Source organism: Rhinoderma darwinii, chromosome 1, assembly GCF_050947455.1.
Source record: "Rhinoderma darwinii isolate aRhiDar2 chromosome 1, aRhiDar2.hap1, whole genome shotgun sequence".
Classification (NCBI taxonomy): domain Eukaryota; kingdom Metazoa; phylum Chordata; class Amphibia; order Anura; family Rhinodermatidae; genus Rhinoderma; species Rhinoderma darwinii.
In genome coordinates this window covers 271251772-271266157 of record NC_134687.1, presented here as the reverse complement: position 1 = coordinate 271266157, position 14386 = coordinate 271251772, and the positions used below count along the sequence as shown (strand labels likewise).

The 14386-nt window shown below is 46.8% G+C and overlaps 1 protein-coding gene across 1 annotated transcript in view; it reads right to left on the bottom strand.

Annotated features, from left to right (window-relative positions):
* LOC142741093 (disintegrin and metalloproteinase domain-containing protein 10-like) overlaps positions 1–14386 on the bottom strand; it is a 115732-nt gene that overhangs the window by 85468 nt on the left and 15878 nt on the right. The window contains exon 6 of the mRNA XM_075850492.1: positions 10796–10918. Within this exon, the coding sequence (XP_075706607.1) occupies positions 10796–10918 (123 nt within the window). The remainder of the gene's footprint in view (positions 1–10795; positions 10919–14386) is intronic.

Genomic DNA, 14386 nt, shown 5'->3' with positions numbered 1-14386 from the left:
GGGAAAATAGAAGACCAACAGTAAACCACATCTATTTGAAGCAACTGATTATTAATTTTGAAATCAGCACTTATAGAGGACCTATCACTAGGTCAAATAAGTTGAACTGGTTAACTGACCTGAATAGAGCTGTCTCCCTGATTCCAGCGCTGTTTTTCATTTTTTCATGGACCCCCCACGTTCCAGAGATATAGCCTACTGTTGTGTCGGCTCCCTATATGCTATTTTGCTGTAGTTGGCCGGAGCGTGAACTACCCTCAAGCTGCCTCGCACTGATTGATCAGCATCAGAGGCAGAGAAGCTAGCTCCACCCTGTTGGTTAACTATAGTAAATCTGCATATAGGGAGCCAACACAACAGTGGGCCATATCTCAGGAAAGGGGGGTCCAGGAAAAAAAGAAAAACATAGCTGGAATCAGTGAGACAGCACCATTCAGATCAGTTAACCGGCTTAACTTATAGGACCTAGTGACAGGTCCCCTTTAACCCCTTCAGGACCAAGCTCATTTTGCCCTTCAGGACCAGACCCATTTTTTCATCTCTGACATATTTCACTTTATGTGGTTGTAAAGGATCTGCCAGGCACAGCAGGGTTAACTCCCAGAACTAATCAGTCAGCACCTGAGAATACATCCCTGAGACTGACTCCTGCTTCCACCATTCAGGCTGGCAGGCTTAGGAGTGGGAGAGCCTATCGTAACCTGGCCAGACTCAGCTAGCTCCCGCCCTCGGTCTATTTAAGCCTGCACTTCCTGTCCCTCTGTGCTTGTTATTGCTTTTGTTTCTTTCCTTGTGGTTTCCTGGCCCAGCTACAGCTCCTGCTATTTTTGATCCTGCTCCATACCGACCCTGGCTTACCGACTACTCTTCTGCTTTTCGTTTTGTACCTCGCACACTCCTGGCTTGACTCGGCTCGTTCACCACTCTGGTTGCTCACGGTGTTGCCGTGGCCAACGGCCCCTTTTCCTTGCTTGTGTTCCTTGTATGTTTGTCGTGTTTGTCGTGCACTTACTGAGCGCAGGGACTGCCGCCCAGTTGTACCCCGTCGCCTAGGGCGGGTCGTTGCAAGTAGGCAGGGACAGAGTGGCGGGTAGATTAGGGCTCACTTGTCCGTCTCCCTACCCCCTGCCATTACATAATAACAAGCCCATACCTAGTCTACCCCTGGTCCCTGACACCACTATGGATCCCCGTGAGACCCTGGCTCAGCAAATGCAGGGTCTCTCCCTACAGGTCCAGGCCCTGGCTCAGAGGGTCAACCAGCCTGATGCTACCCTGGTAGTTCCCCTCACCGCATCTCTTGAACCCCACCTCAAGTTGCCCGACCGGTTCTCAGGGGACCGGAGGACTTTTCTCTCCTTTCGGGAGAGTTGTAGGCTTTACTTTCGTTTAAAGCCTCATTCCTCAGGTTCTGAGAGCCAGCGGGTGGGTATAAAAATGTCCCGGCTCCAGGAAGGGCCCCAAGAGTGGGCCTTCTCCTTGGCTCCTGACGCCCCTGAACTTTCCTCCGTTGATTGTTTCTTTTCTGCTCTCTGACTTATTTATGACGAGACTGACAGGACTGCCTTTGCCGAGAGTCAGCTGGTGACCTTAAGTCAGGGTAAGAGACCTGTTGAGGAGTATTGCTCTGACTTTCGGAAGTGGTGCGTAGCTTCTCGGTGGAATGACCCTGCCTTAAGGTGCCAGTTTAGGTTGGGTCTGTCGAATGCCCTGAAAGACCTGCTAGTTAGCTATCCCTCTTCTGACTCCCTAGACCAGGTTATGGCTTTAGCGATACGACTTGACCGACGTCTCAGGGAACGACAACGTGAACGTTTATGTGTTTTCTCCTCCGACTCCCCCATGATGCCTCCCGAAGCTCCGTTGCTTCGTTCCTCCCCGAAAGATTCAGAGATACCTATGCAACTCGGGGCCTCCGTGTCCCCCCAACAACGTAGAGAATTCCGCAGGAAGAATGGTCTCTGCTTCTACTGTGGGGACGACAAGCATCAAGTGAACAACTGTCCTAAGCGTAAGGTTGCAGCCAGAGAACTTCCGCGTCTAAGTGATCATCGGGGAGGTCACTTGGGCGCACAGGTATTTCCCGTAAATATGAAACGTACTAAGATCTTGCTTCCCTTTCAGGTCTCTTTTGGTGGTAGGTCTGCTACCGGCAGTGCTTTCGTGGATTCAGGGTCCTCTACTAATATCATGTCTGTGGAATTTGCTATGTCCCTTGCTATGCCTCTTATTGATTTGCCTAAACCTGTCCCGGTAGTGGGTATCGATGCCACTCCTCTTGCTAATGGTTATTTTACACAGCATACCCCTGTTTTTGAACTCCTTGTTGGCTCCATGCATTTGGAGCAATGCTCTGTACTGTTGATGCAGGGATTATCGTACGATTTGGTTCTAGGTCTTCCCTGGTTGCAGTTGCATAATCCTACGTTTGACTGGAATACTGGGGAGCTAACCAAATGGGGTAATGAATGTTGTACGTCATGTTTTTCTGTTAATTCTATTTCTCCCCCTAAGGAGGCGAATACGCTACCTGAGTTTGTTCAGGACTTCGCTGATGTTTTCTCTAGGGAGGCCTCCGAAGTGTTACCTCCTCATAGAGAATACGATTGTGCTATCGAATTGGTACCAGGAGCTAAGCTTCCTAAGGGTAGGATATTTAATCTTTCTTGTCCCGAACGTGAAGCTATGAGAGTGTATATCCAGGAATCCCTGGCCAAGGGTTACATTCGTCCCTCTTCTTCTCCGGTAGGTGCTGGCTTCTTCTTTGTGGGGAAGAAGGATGGTGGTCTTAGGCCATGCATTGACTACCGTAGCCTGAATAAGGTCACGGTAAGGAACCAGTATCCCCTTCCTTTGATTCCTGATCTCTTTAATCAGGTTCAGGGGGCCCAATGGTTTTCTAAATTGGATCTACGGGGGGCGTATAACCTTATTCGCATCAAAGAGGGGGATGAGTGGAAGACTGCGTTTAACACGCCCGAAGGCCATTTCGAATACCTCGTCATGCCCTTTGGGTTGTGTAATGCCCCTGCGGTCTTCCAGAATTTCATAAATGAGATTTTGAGAAATTACCTGGGGATTTTTCTGGTAGTGTACCTTGATGACATACTGGTGTTTTCCAAGGACTGGTCCTCCCACGTGGAGCATGTCAGGAAGGTGCTCCAGGTCCTTCGGGAAAATAAACTGTTTGCCAAAACCGAAAAATGTGTGTTTGGGGTACAGGAGATTCCATTTTTGGGTCAAATCCTCACTCCTCATGAATTCCGCATGGACCCCGCCAAGGTTCAGGCTGTGGCGGAATGGGTCCAACCTGCCTCCCTGAAGGCGTTACAGTGTTTTTTGGGGTTTGCTAATTACTACAGGAGATTTATTGCTAACTTCTCGGTCATCGCTAAGCCCCTTACGGACCTCACTCGCAAAGGTGCTGATCTCCTCCACTGGCCTCCTGAGGCTGTCCAGGCTTTTGAGGTCCTTAAGAAGTGCTTTGTCTCGGCCCCGGTGCTGGTTCAGCCCAACCAAATGGAGCCATTTATCGTGGAAGTTGACGCATCTGAGGTGGGAGTGGGGGCTGTCTTGTCCCAGGGTACCAGGTCCCTCACCCATCTCCGCCCCTGTGCCTACTTCTCCAGGAAGTTTTCGCCAACTGAAAGTAACTATGATATTGGCAACCGCGAACTCTTAGCCATTAAATGGGCATTTGAAGAGTGGCGCCACTTCCTGGAGGGGGCTAGGCACCAGGTAACGGTCCTTACCGACCACAAGAATCTGGTTTTCCTAGAATCTGCCCGGAGGCTAAACCCGAGACAAGCTCGATGGGCGTTATTTTTTACCAGATTCAATTTTTTGGTTACCTATAGGGCTGGGTCTAAAAATATTAAGGCTGATGCACTGTCGCGTAGCTTCATGGCCAGCCCTCCTTCGGAGGAAGATCCTGCTTGTATTTTGCCTCCAGGTATAATCATTTCCTCGATCGATTCTGATTTAGTCTCTGAAATTGCTGCTGATCAAGGTGCAGCTCCCGGGAACCTTCCTGAGAACAAGCTGTTTGTTCCCCTGCAATTCCGGCTAAGGGTACTTAGGGAAAATCATGACTCCGCACTATCTGGCCATCCAGGCATCCTGGGTACCAAACACCTCATTACCAGAAATTATTGGTGGCCTGGGTTGCCTAAAGACGTTAAGGCCTACGTCGCCGCTTGTGAGGTTTGTGCTAGGTCCAAGACTCCCAGGTCCCGACCAGCGGGCTTACTGCGTTCGTTGCCCATTCCCCAGAGACCTTGGACACATATCTCCATGGATTTTATCACCGATTTGCCTCCATCCCAAGGCAAGTCGGTGGTGTGGGTGGTGGTGGACCGCTTCAGTAAGATGTGCCACTTTGTGCCCCTCAAGAAACTACCCAACGCCAAAACGTTGGCTACCTTGTTTGTCAAACACATCCTGCGTCTCCATGGGGTCCCTGTCAATATTGTTTCGGACAGAGGGGTACAATTTGTTTCATTGTTTTGGAGAGCCTTCTGTATGAAGTTGGGGATTGATCTGTCCTTCTCCTCTGCCTTCCATCCTGAAACCAATGGCCAAACGGAGAGGACTAATCAATCTCTAGAACAATACTTAAGGTGTTTTGTCTCTGACTGTCAATTTGATTGGGTCTCTTTCATTCCCCTCGCCGAATTTTCCCTTAATAACCGGGTCAGTAACTCGTCAGGGGTCTCTCCTTTTTTTTGTAATTTTGGGTTTAATCCACGGTTCTCCTCCGTTTCACCTGGTAGTTCCAACAATCCTGAGGTAGAGGTCGTTCATCGGGAACTGTGCACAGTCTGGGCCCAGGTTCAGAAAAATCTAGAGGTGTCCCAGAGCGTACAAAAAACTCAGGCTGATAAAAAACGTTCTGCTAACCCCCTGTTTATGGTCGGGGATCTGGTGTGGTTGTCGTCTAGGAACTTGCGTCTCAAGGTTCCGTCCAAGAAGTTTGCTCCCCGGTTTATTGGGCCGTATAAGGTCATTGAGGTCCTCAATCCTGTCTCCTTCCGGCTGGAGTTACCCCCGTCTTTTCGGATACACGACGTGTTTCATGCCTCCCTCCTCAAACGCTGCTCCCCGTCCTTGGCTCCCTCGAGGAGACCTCCTGTTCCCATCCTCACCCCGGAGGGGGTGGAATTCGAGGTGGCCAGGATTGTGGACAGCAAGATGGTCCAAGGCTCCCTCCAGTACCTGGTCCATTGGAGAGGATACGGGCCCGAGGAGAGGACTTGGGTACCCGCCCGGGATGTTCACGCTGGGGTATTGGTCAGGAGGTTCCACCTGCGTTTCCCCAGTAAGCCAGGTCCACTTAGAAAGGGTCCGGTGGCCCCTCATAAAAGGGGGGGTACTGTAAAGGATCTGCCAGGCACAGCAGGGTTAACTCCCAGAACTAATCAGTCAGCACCTGAGAATACATCCCTGAGACTGACTCCTGCTTCCACCATTCAGGCTGGCAGGCTTAGGAGTGGGAGAGCCTATCGTAACCTGGCCAGACTCAGCTAGCTCCCGCCCTCGGTCTATTTAAGCCTGCACTTCCTGTCCCTCTGTGCTTGTTATTGCTTTTGTTTCTTTCCTTGTGGTTTCCTGGCCCAGCTACAGCTCCTGCTATTTTTGATCCTGCTCCATACCGACCCTGGCTTACCGACTACTCTTCTGCTTTTCGTTTTGTACCTCGCACACTCCTGGCTTGACTCGGCTCGTTCACCACTCTGGTTGCTCACGGTGTTGCCGTGGGCAACGGCCCCTTTTCCTTGCTTGTGTTCCTTGTATGTTTGTCATGTTTGTCGTGCACTTACTGAGCGCAGGGACTGCCGCCCAGTTGTACCCCGTCGCCTAGGGCGGGTCGTTGCAAGTAGGCAGGGACAGAGTGGCGGGTAGATTAGGGCTCACTTGTCCGTCTCCCTACCCCCTGCCATTACAGTGGTAATAACTCCGGAATGCTTTTACCTATCAAAGCGATTCTGAGATTGTTTTCTCGTGAGACATTGGACTTTATGATAGTGGAAAAATTTGGTCGATAAATTCAATATTTATCAGTGAAAAACACCAAAATTTTGTGAAAAGTTGCAAAAATTAGCATTTTTCTAAATGTAAATGTATCTGCTTGTAAGACAGGCAGTTATACCACACAAAATTGTTGCTAATTAACATCACCCATATGTCTACTTTAGATTGGCATCGTTTTTTGAACGTCCTTTTATTTTTCTATGACGTCACAAGGCTTAGAACTTTAGCAGCAATTTCTCACATTTTCAAGAAAATTTCAAAAGGCTATTTTTACAGAGGCCAGTTCAGTTGTGAAGCAGCTTTTAGGGCCTTATATATAAAGTCACCCTATTTTAAAATCTTCACCCCTCAAAGTATTCAAAACAGCATTTAGAAAGTTTCTTAACTCTTTAAATGTTTCACAGGAATTAAATCAATGTAATCAATTTTTTTTTGCAGAAATTAATTTTTAATCTATTTTTTCTGTAACACAGAAGTTTTTACCAGAGAAATGCAACTCAATATTTATTGCCCAGATTTTGCAGTTTTTAGGAATATCCCACATGTGGCCCTAGTGTGGTAATGGACTGAAGCACAGGCCTCAGAAGCAAAGGAGCACCCAGTAGATTTTGGGCCTCCTTTTTATTAGAAAATATTTTAGGCACCATGTCAGGTTTGAGGGGCTCTTTCGGTGCCAAAACAGTGGAAATCCACCAAAAGTGACCCCATTTGGGAAACTACACCCCTTGAGGAAATTATCTAGGGGTATAGTGAGCATTTTGACCCCGCAGGTTTTTTGCAGAAATTATTGGAAGTAGGCCGTGAAAATTAAAATCGACATTCTTTCAAAGAAAATGTAGGTTTAGCAAATTTTTTTTAATTTCCACAAGGACTAAAGGAGAAAAAGCACCGCAACATTTGTAAAGCAATTTCTCCCGAGTAAAACAATACCCCACATGTGGTAATAAATGGCTGTTTGGACCCACGGCAGGGCTTAGAAGGGAAAGAGCGCCATTTGGCTTTTGGAGCTCAAATTTAGCAGGAAAGGTTTGCGGAGGCCATGTCGCATTTGCAAAGCCCCTAAGGGACCAAAACAGTGAAAACGCCAAAAAAGTGACTCCATTGAGAAAACTACACCCCTTGAGGGGTGTAGTGAGCATTTTGACCCCAGAGGTGTTTCATAGATTTTATTAGAATTGGGCAGTGAAAATAAAAAATAATCTTTTTTCTTCAATAAGACGTAGCTTTAGCTCCAAATTTTTAATTTTCTCTACAAATAAAGGAAAAAAAGAACCCCAACATTTGTAAAGCAACTTCTCTGGAGTACGGCAATACCCCACACGTGGTCATAAACTGCTGTTTGGGCACATGGCAGGGCTCAGAAGGGAAGGAGCGCCATTTGCTTTTGGTGTACAGATTTTGCTGCATTTGGTTTCTGGTCGCTATGTTGTATTCACCTAGGGGTGTAGTGAGCATGTTAACCCCACAGGTGTTTTGCAGAAATTCGTGTGCACACGATGTGGGAGAGTGAAAATGGGAATTTTTCCTTAGATACGCCAATATGTGGTGCCCGGCTTGTGCCACCATAACAAGACAGCTCTCAATTTTTCCCGGTTTTAGAAACACCCTACGTGTGGCCCTAATCTTTTGCCTGGACATTCGACAGGGCTCAGGAGTGAAAGAGTACCATGTAAAATTGAGGCCTAATTTGGCGACATATAAAGTATTGGTTCACAATTGCAGAGGTTTTGATGTGAAATAAAAGAAACCCCTGAGAAGTGACCCCATTTTGGAAACTGCACCCCTCAATGCATTTATTAAGGGGTGTAGTGAACATTTTCACCCCACGTGTCTTTTCCATAAATGATTGCGCTGCCGAAGGTACAAATTAAAAATTTTCCCTAGATATGCCAATTCATTGTCAAATATGTCGTGCCCAGCTTATGCCACTGGGGACACACACCTCAAAAATGGTTAAAAGGGTTCTCCCGTGTATGGCGATGCCATATATGTGGACGTAAACAGCTGTTTGGGCATGCTGTATGGCTCAGATGGGTGGGTGCGCCATTTGGCTTTTGGAGCGTGGAATTTGCTTGGTAATAGTTTTGTTTGGAGTATCACTGTTGTTTCCGTTTATAATGTGAGCTGGGCAGAGTACATAGGGGCATAGTCAGGTGGTATAATAATAAGGTAAAAAAAATAATAAAATTATCCATAGATGTGTGTTACGCTGTGATCGATCCTTTCTGCACAGGCCGGTGTCGCACTGATAAATGTCCTTCCTTATCCCCCTTTTGGTGCACACTCCGCACCATTGCAGTTTGGGAAATTTTGCCGTGAAAGTGTTGTCCTGGTATAATACGGACGCCCTCGCTTCCAGTAGATATGTTTGGGCCCTCCCCTTCCTGGTTCCCTAATTTTAGTGCCTTGATACATCGCCTTTTGAAACAGAAGAAATGTTCCCCTCGGGCCGGCACAACTGGATATTTTTCTTTCCTGACTTATTGGAGCCTTAACTTATTTTATTTTTTCATAGACGTAGTGGTATGAGAGCTCTTTTTTTACAGGACGAGCTGTAGCTTTTATTGGTACCATATTGGGGTACATGCAACTTTTTGATCACTTGTTATCCTTTTTTTGGGAGGCAAGGTGACAAAAAAACAGCAATTCTGCCATATTTTTTTTTATATATACAGCGTTCACCATGCCATATAAACTACATGTTACCTTTATTCTGCGGGTCAGTACGATTCCGGCGATACCTAATTTATAGAACTTTTTTATAACTTTTTGCACAATAAAATTACTTTTGTAAAGAGAATGTATTTCTTCTGTCGCCATGTTGTGAGAGCCATAACTTTTACATTTTTTCGTCGATGGAGCCGTGTGAGGGTTTGTTTTTTGTGAGACGAGGTATAGATTTTATAGGTACCCTTTTTGGATACATGCGACTTTTTGATCACTTTTTATTTCAATTTTTGGAAGACGGTGACCAAAAAAACAGTAATTATGGCAGGGTTTTTGAGGTTTTTTTTTTACGGCGTTCACTGCGCTGAATAAATAACATAATATTTTTATAGTTTAGGTTGTTACGGTTGCAGTGATACCAAATATGTATGGCTTTATTATTTTTTTCAATAATAAATGACTTGATAAGGGAAAAAGGGCGATTGTGTTTTATTATATTACTTGAAACTTTTATTGTATCTTTTACAACTTTTATTTTAACTTTTTTGACACTTTTTTTTTTACACTTTTTTTTAAGTCCCAGTAGGGGACTTGAAGGTCCAACTGTTTGTTTGATGTTCTAATACATTGCACTACCTATGTAGTGCAATGTATTGGAACTGTCAGTTGTTCACTGACAGCAAGCCGATCAGGCTCCGCCTCTGGGCGGGGCCTAATCAGCTTGCGTAATGGCAGACAGGAGTCCATTGTTAGGGCACCTGTTGCCATAGTAGCAGTCGCCAGCCTTGCCAGCGCGTGGCAAGGCTGCCGATTTGCTACAAACCTCTAGGATGCAGCGATCACAATGGATCGCTGCATCGAAGGGGTTAATGCCAGGAATCGGAGCTAGCTTCGGTTCCAGGCGATAGATCGGGGTGTTCGCTGTAACATACAGTGGACACACACTGCTGATGATGCCGGCTCAGCTTCTGAGCCGGAAGCTTAACCGGCTCCATCTTGCCGATGGTACCGGAAGCCTCCTGGCCCCGCCGACGACGGGGCATAGGAGGATTCCGTTACTGGCAGACCGAGAGGTAAGTATTAGCCCTCTGATCGCTTTTGCGGCCACCGGCAACCCAGCGATCACGTTACTGAGGTGCCGGTGGCTATAAACTCCTCACATGCTGCGATCTCTATTGAACGCAGCATCTGAGGGGTTAATCGGCCAGATCGGATGCTCGCTCCAGTCCTGGCCAATACCTCAGGGTGACAGCTGTAACATACAGCTGTCACCCGATGGTGATGTCGCTGGCTCAGCTCCTGAGCCAGCTCCATCTCCATCACGTGCAGTTACGTGAAAAGGCGTTAAGCCACCGGTTTTAATCACGTAACTGTACGTGATTGGGCGGGAAGGGGTTAAGGGAGTGGACGATTTAGGCTGTGTTCACATCACTGTTGCCCTTCCGTTGAGGGGTTTGCGTTGGGTTAACCCCTCAACGGAAAGGCAAAGGGAAACCTAAGCTTCCGTTGGCATCACCATTGATATAATTGGTGATGGAAACGTTGCTAAAGGTTTCCATTTGTCACCGTTGTGACAGGGTTCGGCTGTTTTTGACGGTATTAATAGCGCAGTCGACTGCACTATTGATTCCGTCAAAACAAGGAAACCCTGTCCCAACGGTGACAAACGGAAACCTTTAGCAACGTTTCCATCACCATTTATTTCAATGGTGATGCCAACGGAAGTTTAGGTTTCCCTTTGCCTTTACGTTGAGGGGTTAACCCGACGGAAACCTCCAATGCAATTTGGGTCTGGTTTCTGATTTAGCAATGATATTGAATATTTCTTATGACTCTGTATTTTAGTGAACCCACTAATTACACAAATTAAAAAATTTCAGCAGAAATGGGGACATCACTTTAATACATCATAGTTATCTGGCTAACCTAATATTTACGTAAACATTTACATATAAAAAAAATGTGGAGGATGTTTCAGCTATTGTTCACAAATAGGAAGTTTGAGTGATCAATCTAACCAATGGATTTCTAATCTAATCTGTAATGTGATAGAGAGATTATAATAAACTCATAATTCATTTTTCTAGTCTGTTTATACCTGAGATAATGCTTCTTGTATATTTCTAAATCTTTTTAAGAATAAGTAGTCAGCCTTCAAATGGATAAGACATGTTGTTCGGGATAGGTCCACACTTCTCTTGGTTCTGATTAAAGACTTTTCCTAAGTGGGGATAAAAAACACATACAGGATGCAAGAGAAATGAGCACTTTGAAAATACTGACAATCTGATTAGATTAAACTGATTGTTACTTTTTTTTCCCCCTGCTGACTGCTATGCTGCCTTCTGAGTTGATTTTCAAGAAAATAAATGACAGCAGAGGACTTAAAGGTTTGCATAATTCAGAGGCATAGCTAGGTGCTCCAGCACCCGGGGCAAACATTCAGTTTGCCCCCCAAACCTCTTTCCCGACATTTCCTTCCAGTGCCTGACTAAAACAGATTGTATAACTGAGACTGATGAGACTATATGGTGACATAATGAACAGCCTCCTATTGTAGATAGTGCCACAGAGTCCCCTATAGATAGTGCCACACACCTTCCCTTGTAGATAGTGCCACACAGCCCCCCTGTAGATAGTGCCACACACCACCCCTTGTACATAGTGCCACACACAGCCCCATGTAGATAGTGCCACACACAGCTCCATGTAGATAGTGCCACCCACTGCCCCTGTAGATAGTGCCACACACCCCCTTGTAGATAGCGCCCCACACAGCCCCCTGTAGGAGGTGCCACACACACACCCTTGAAGATACTCCCACACTCCCCCCCAGGAGATAGTGCCATACACTCCTTCTTGTAGGTACTGCCAGCCCCCCTGTAGATAGTGCCACACAGCCTCCCTTGTAGAAATTGCCACCCTCCCCTTTGAAGATAGTGCCACACACACCCTCCTGTAGACAGCACTGCACCCCCCTCCCTATACATAGCGCCATTGGGGCTCCCTAGAGGAGGAACCTGACATCACGGTTCATATGTGGATAGTGACGTCAGGGACTTCTCCAGGAGCGGAATCCCCAGGAAGAGCGTCGACAATGCTTTGGCTCCATACCTTCCAACTTTCAAGTATCACAAAGAGGGACAACCGATGCGGAGCACATAGCAACACAGTATAATGCCCTCTAGCTGCCACCACACAGCATAATGCCCTCTAGCTGCCACCAAATAGTATAATGCCCCCATAGCTGCCGCCATATAGTATAAAGCCCCCATAGATGCATCCATACAGTATAATGCCCACACAGATTCTCCCATGTAGTATAATGTCCAAACAGATGGCCCCCTACAATATAATGCCCACACAGATGCCCCCATGCAGTATAATGCCCAATCAAATTCCCCCATACAGCATAATGCCCTTATAGCTGCCCCCATACAGCATAATGCCCCCCATAGCTGCCCCCATACAGTATAATGCCACCACAGCATAATGCCCCCATAACTGCCCCCATACAGCATAATGCCCCAAAAGCTGCCCCATAAAGTATATTGCCCCATAGCTGCCCCATACAGTAGAATGCACCACAGCTGCCCCATACAGTATAAAGCCCCTATAGCTGCCAATGCCCCCACAGCTGCCCCATATAGTATAATGCCCCTATAGCTTCCCCATACAGTATAATGCCCCCACAATTTCCCCAATACAGTATAATGCTCCTTTAGATGCCCCTAGTGTCAGTACCCAAGTAGACAGTGCCACAGTGCCCATGTAGATAGTGCCACACCCCCTTGAAGATAGCGCCGCCAACACTGTAGATAGCGTCACCCCCTCCCCACTGTAGATAGCACCATTGGGACTCCCTCTGGGAGCGGAATCCCCAGCCAGATCATAGGCTAGGGATTCCGCTCCTAGATGCTACTGTTCATATATGGTCAGTGAGGTCACTGATGTCACTGTTCATATATGGACAGTGATATCAGGGGCTACTCTTGGAGTGGAATCCCTGCTAGACGGTCGTCAACAAAGATCCCGCTTCAGAGGAGCCACTGACGTCACTGTCCATATATGGATAGTGACATCAGGAGAGATTCCGCTCCAGGAGGAATATTTAATTGTATTTGCGCAAAGCTCGGTGCCGCCCTACCTTCTCTCTCAATTGCGCCTGGGGAAAATGTCCTGCCTGCCCCCCCCCTAGCTACGCCCCTGCATAATTAAAAGTTCTAAAATTTTCCATATACTTTCTCTATAAATTCCTTGTGCTTTTCAAGACCTCTGCTTGTTTTTATTCAGTAGGAACATTTATTGTATACTTCCAGTGGATAAAATTCTGTCCATGGTCATGTGATGGACACACAGGTGCAAGGCTTGTGCCTTCTAACGATCCCGCAACCTGTGTGACCTTCACATGACCATGGACAGAATTTTATCCACTGGAAGTAAACAATGAATGTTCCTGCTGAAAAATAACAAGAATGGATCTTGAAAAACAGGAGGAATTAATACAAAAAATATATTGGAAAACTATATAACTTTTAATTATACAAAAAAATTAACATTAATTTGCTGAAACTGGACAACACCTCTAAAGAATCACATACTAAGGCTACATTTGCACGACAGTTAAAAACGGGTGGAATATAGGTGTGGAAAAGTGAGGAGCCAAAGAAATTTGAGTGGCAAATTCTGCATAAATAGGTCATGGCCGGGAGAAGTCGTGATGACGTCTGGACCAGATGGAGAAGAAAAGAGGAAAAAAACTACTAGAATCTGAGAAGTCGTCCCCTGTGAGTCACTGGATTAATAGAGAATCTGTCACCTCTCCTATTTATTATAGGAAATCTTTTGTGCAATCCAGGACTGATAGACAAATGGGTGTTACCATTCCCCTTGTCAGGAGGATGTGTCCCTGCACAGTGTTATACTGTCAGTTTGTAGGGACACAGCCCTTTGACAAGGGGAATCGTAACGTATATTTGTATAGTATATTTGTATAGTAGTTACGCAGTAGTTACGGCGTGGCAGGGCAGCGGTGGAGAAGGGGGGCCCAAGTTTGTGTAACAACCCAGGGCCTATGGTCTACTTGATCCGCCACTTCTCCCTGCACACATCGCTACTTTGAGCACTGAGCCAGGGAAGCGCCTGACATCACTTTCAACTATGAAGTCCCCGGCCAGAGCATCGCAAGATCTCTGGCCGGGCATTCCTTTCTTGGGAAAGCCCTTGACGTCACTGTCCATATATGGACAGTGGCGTCAGGGGCACCCTCTGATTCCCCCCTGTAGATAGCCCCCCCATGTAGATAGCACCCCTCTGTAGATAGTACAAAAAACCCCAGTAGATAGCACCACATGCCTGTAGATAGCAACCCCCTGTAGATAGCGCCACTGTAGCTTCCTGTAGCAGCAGAATCTCAGGTGGCCAAACCCTTCTCTGGCTAGGGATTCCGCTGATGGAGAAGTCCCCAGCATCACTATCCATATATGGACATTGATGTCAAGGGGTTACTCCTGGAGCAGAATCCCAGTCCAGAGCTTTGCCGCCGCTCCGGCCGGGAATGTTTCCTCCCGGAGAAGCCCCTTCTGGAGAATCCCCTGGCATCACTATCCATATATGGACAGTGACGTCAGGGGCTACTCCTGAAGCGGAATCTCCGGCCAGAGCGCTCCGATGCTCTGGCAGGGGATTC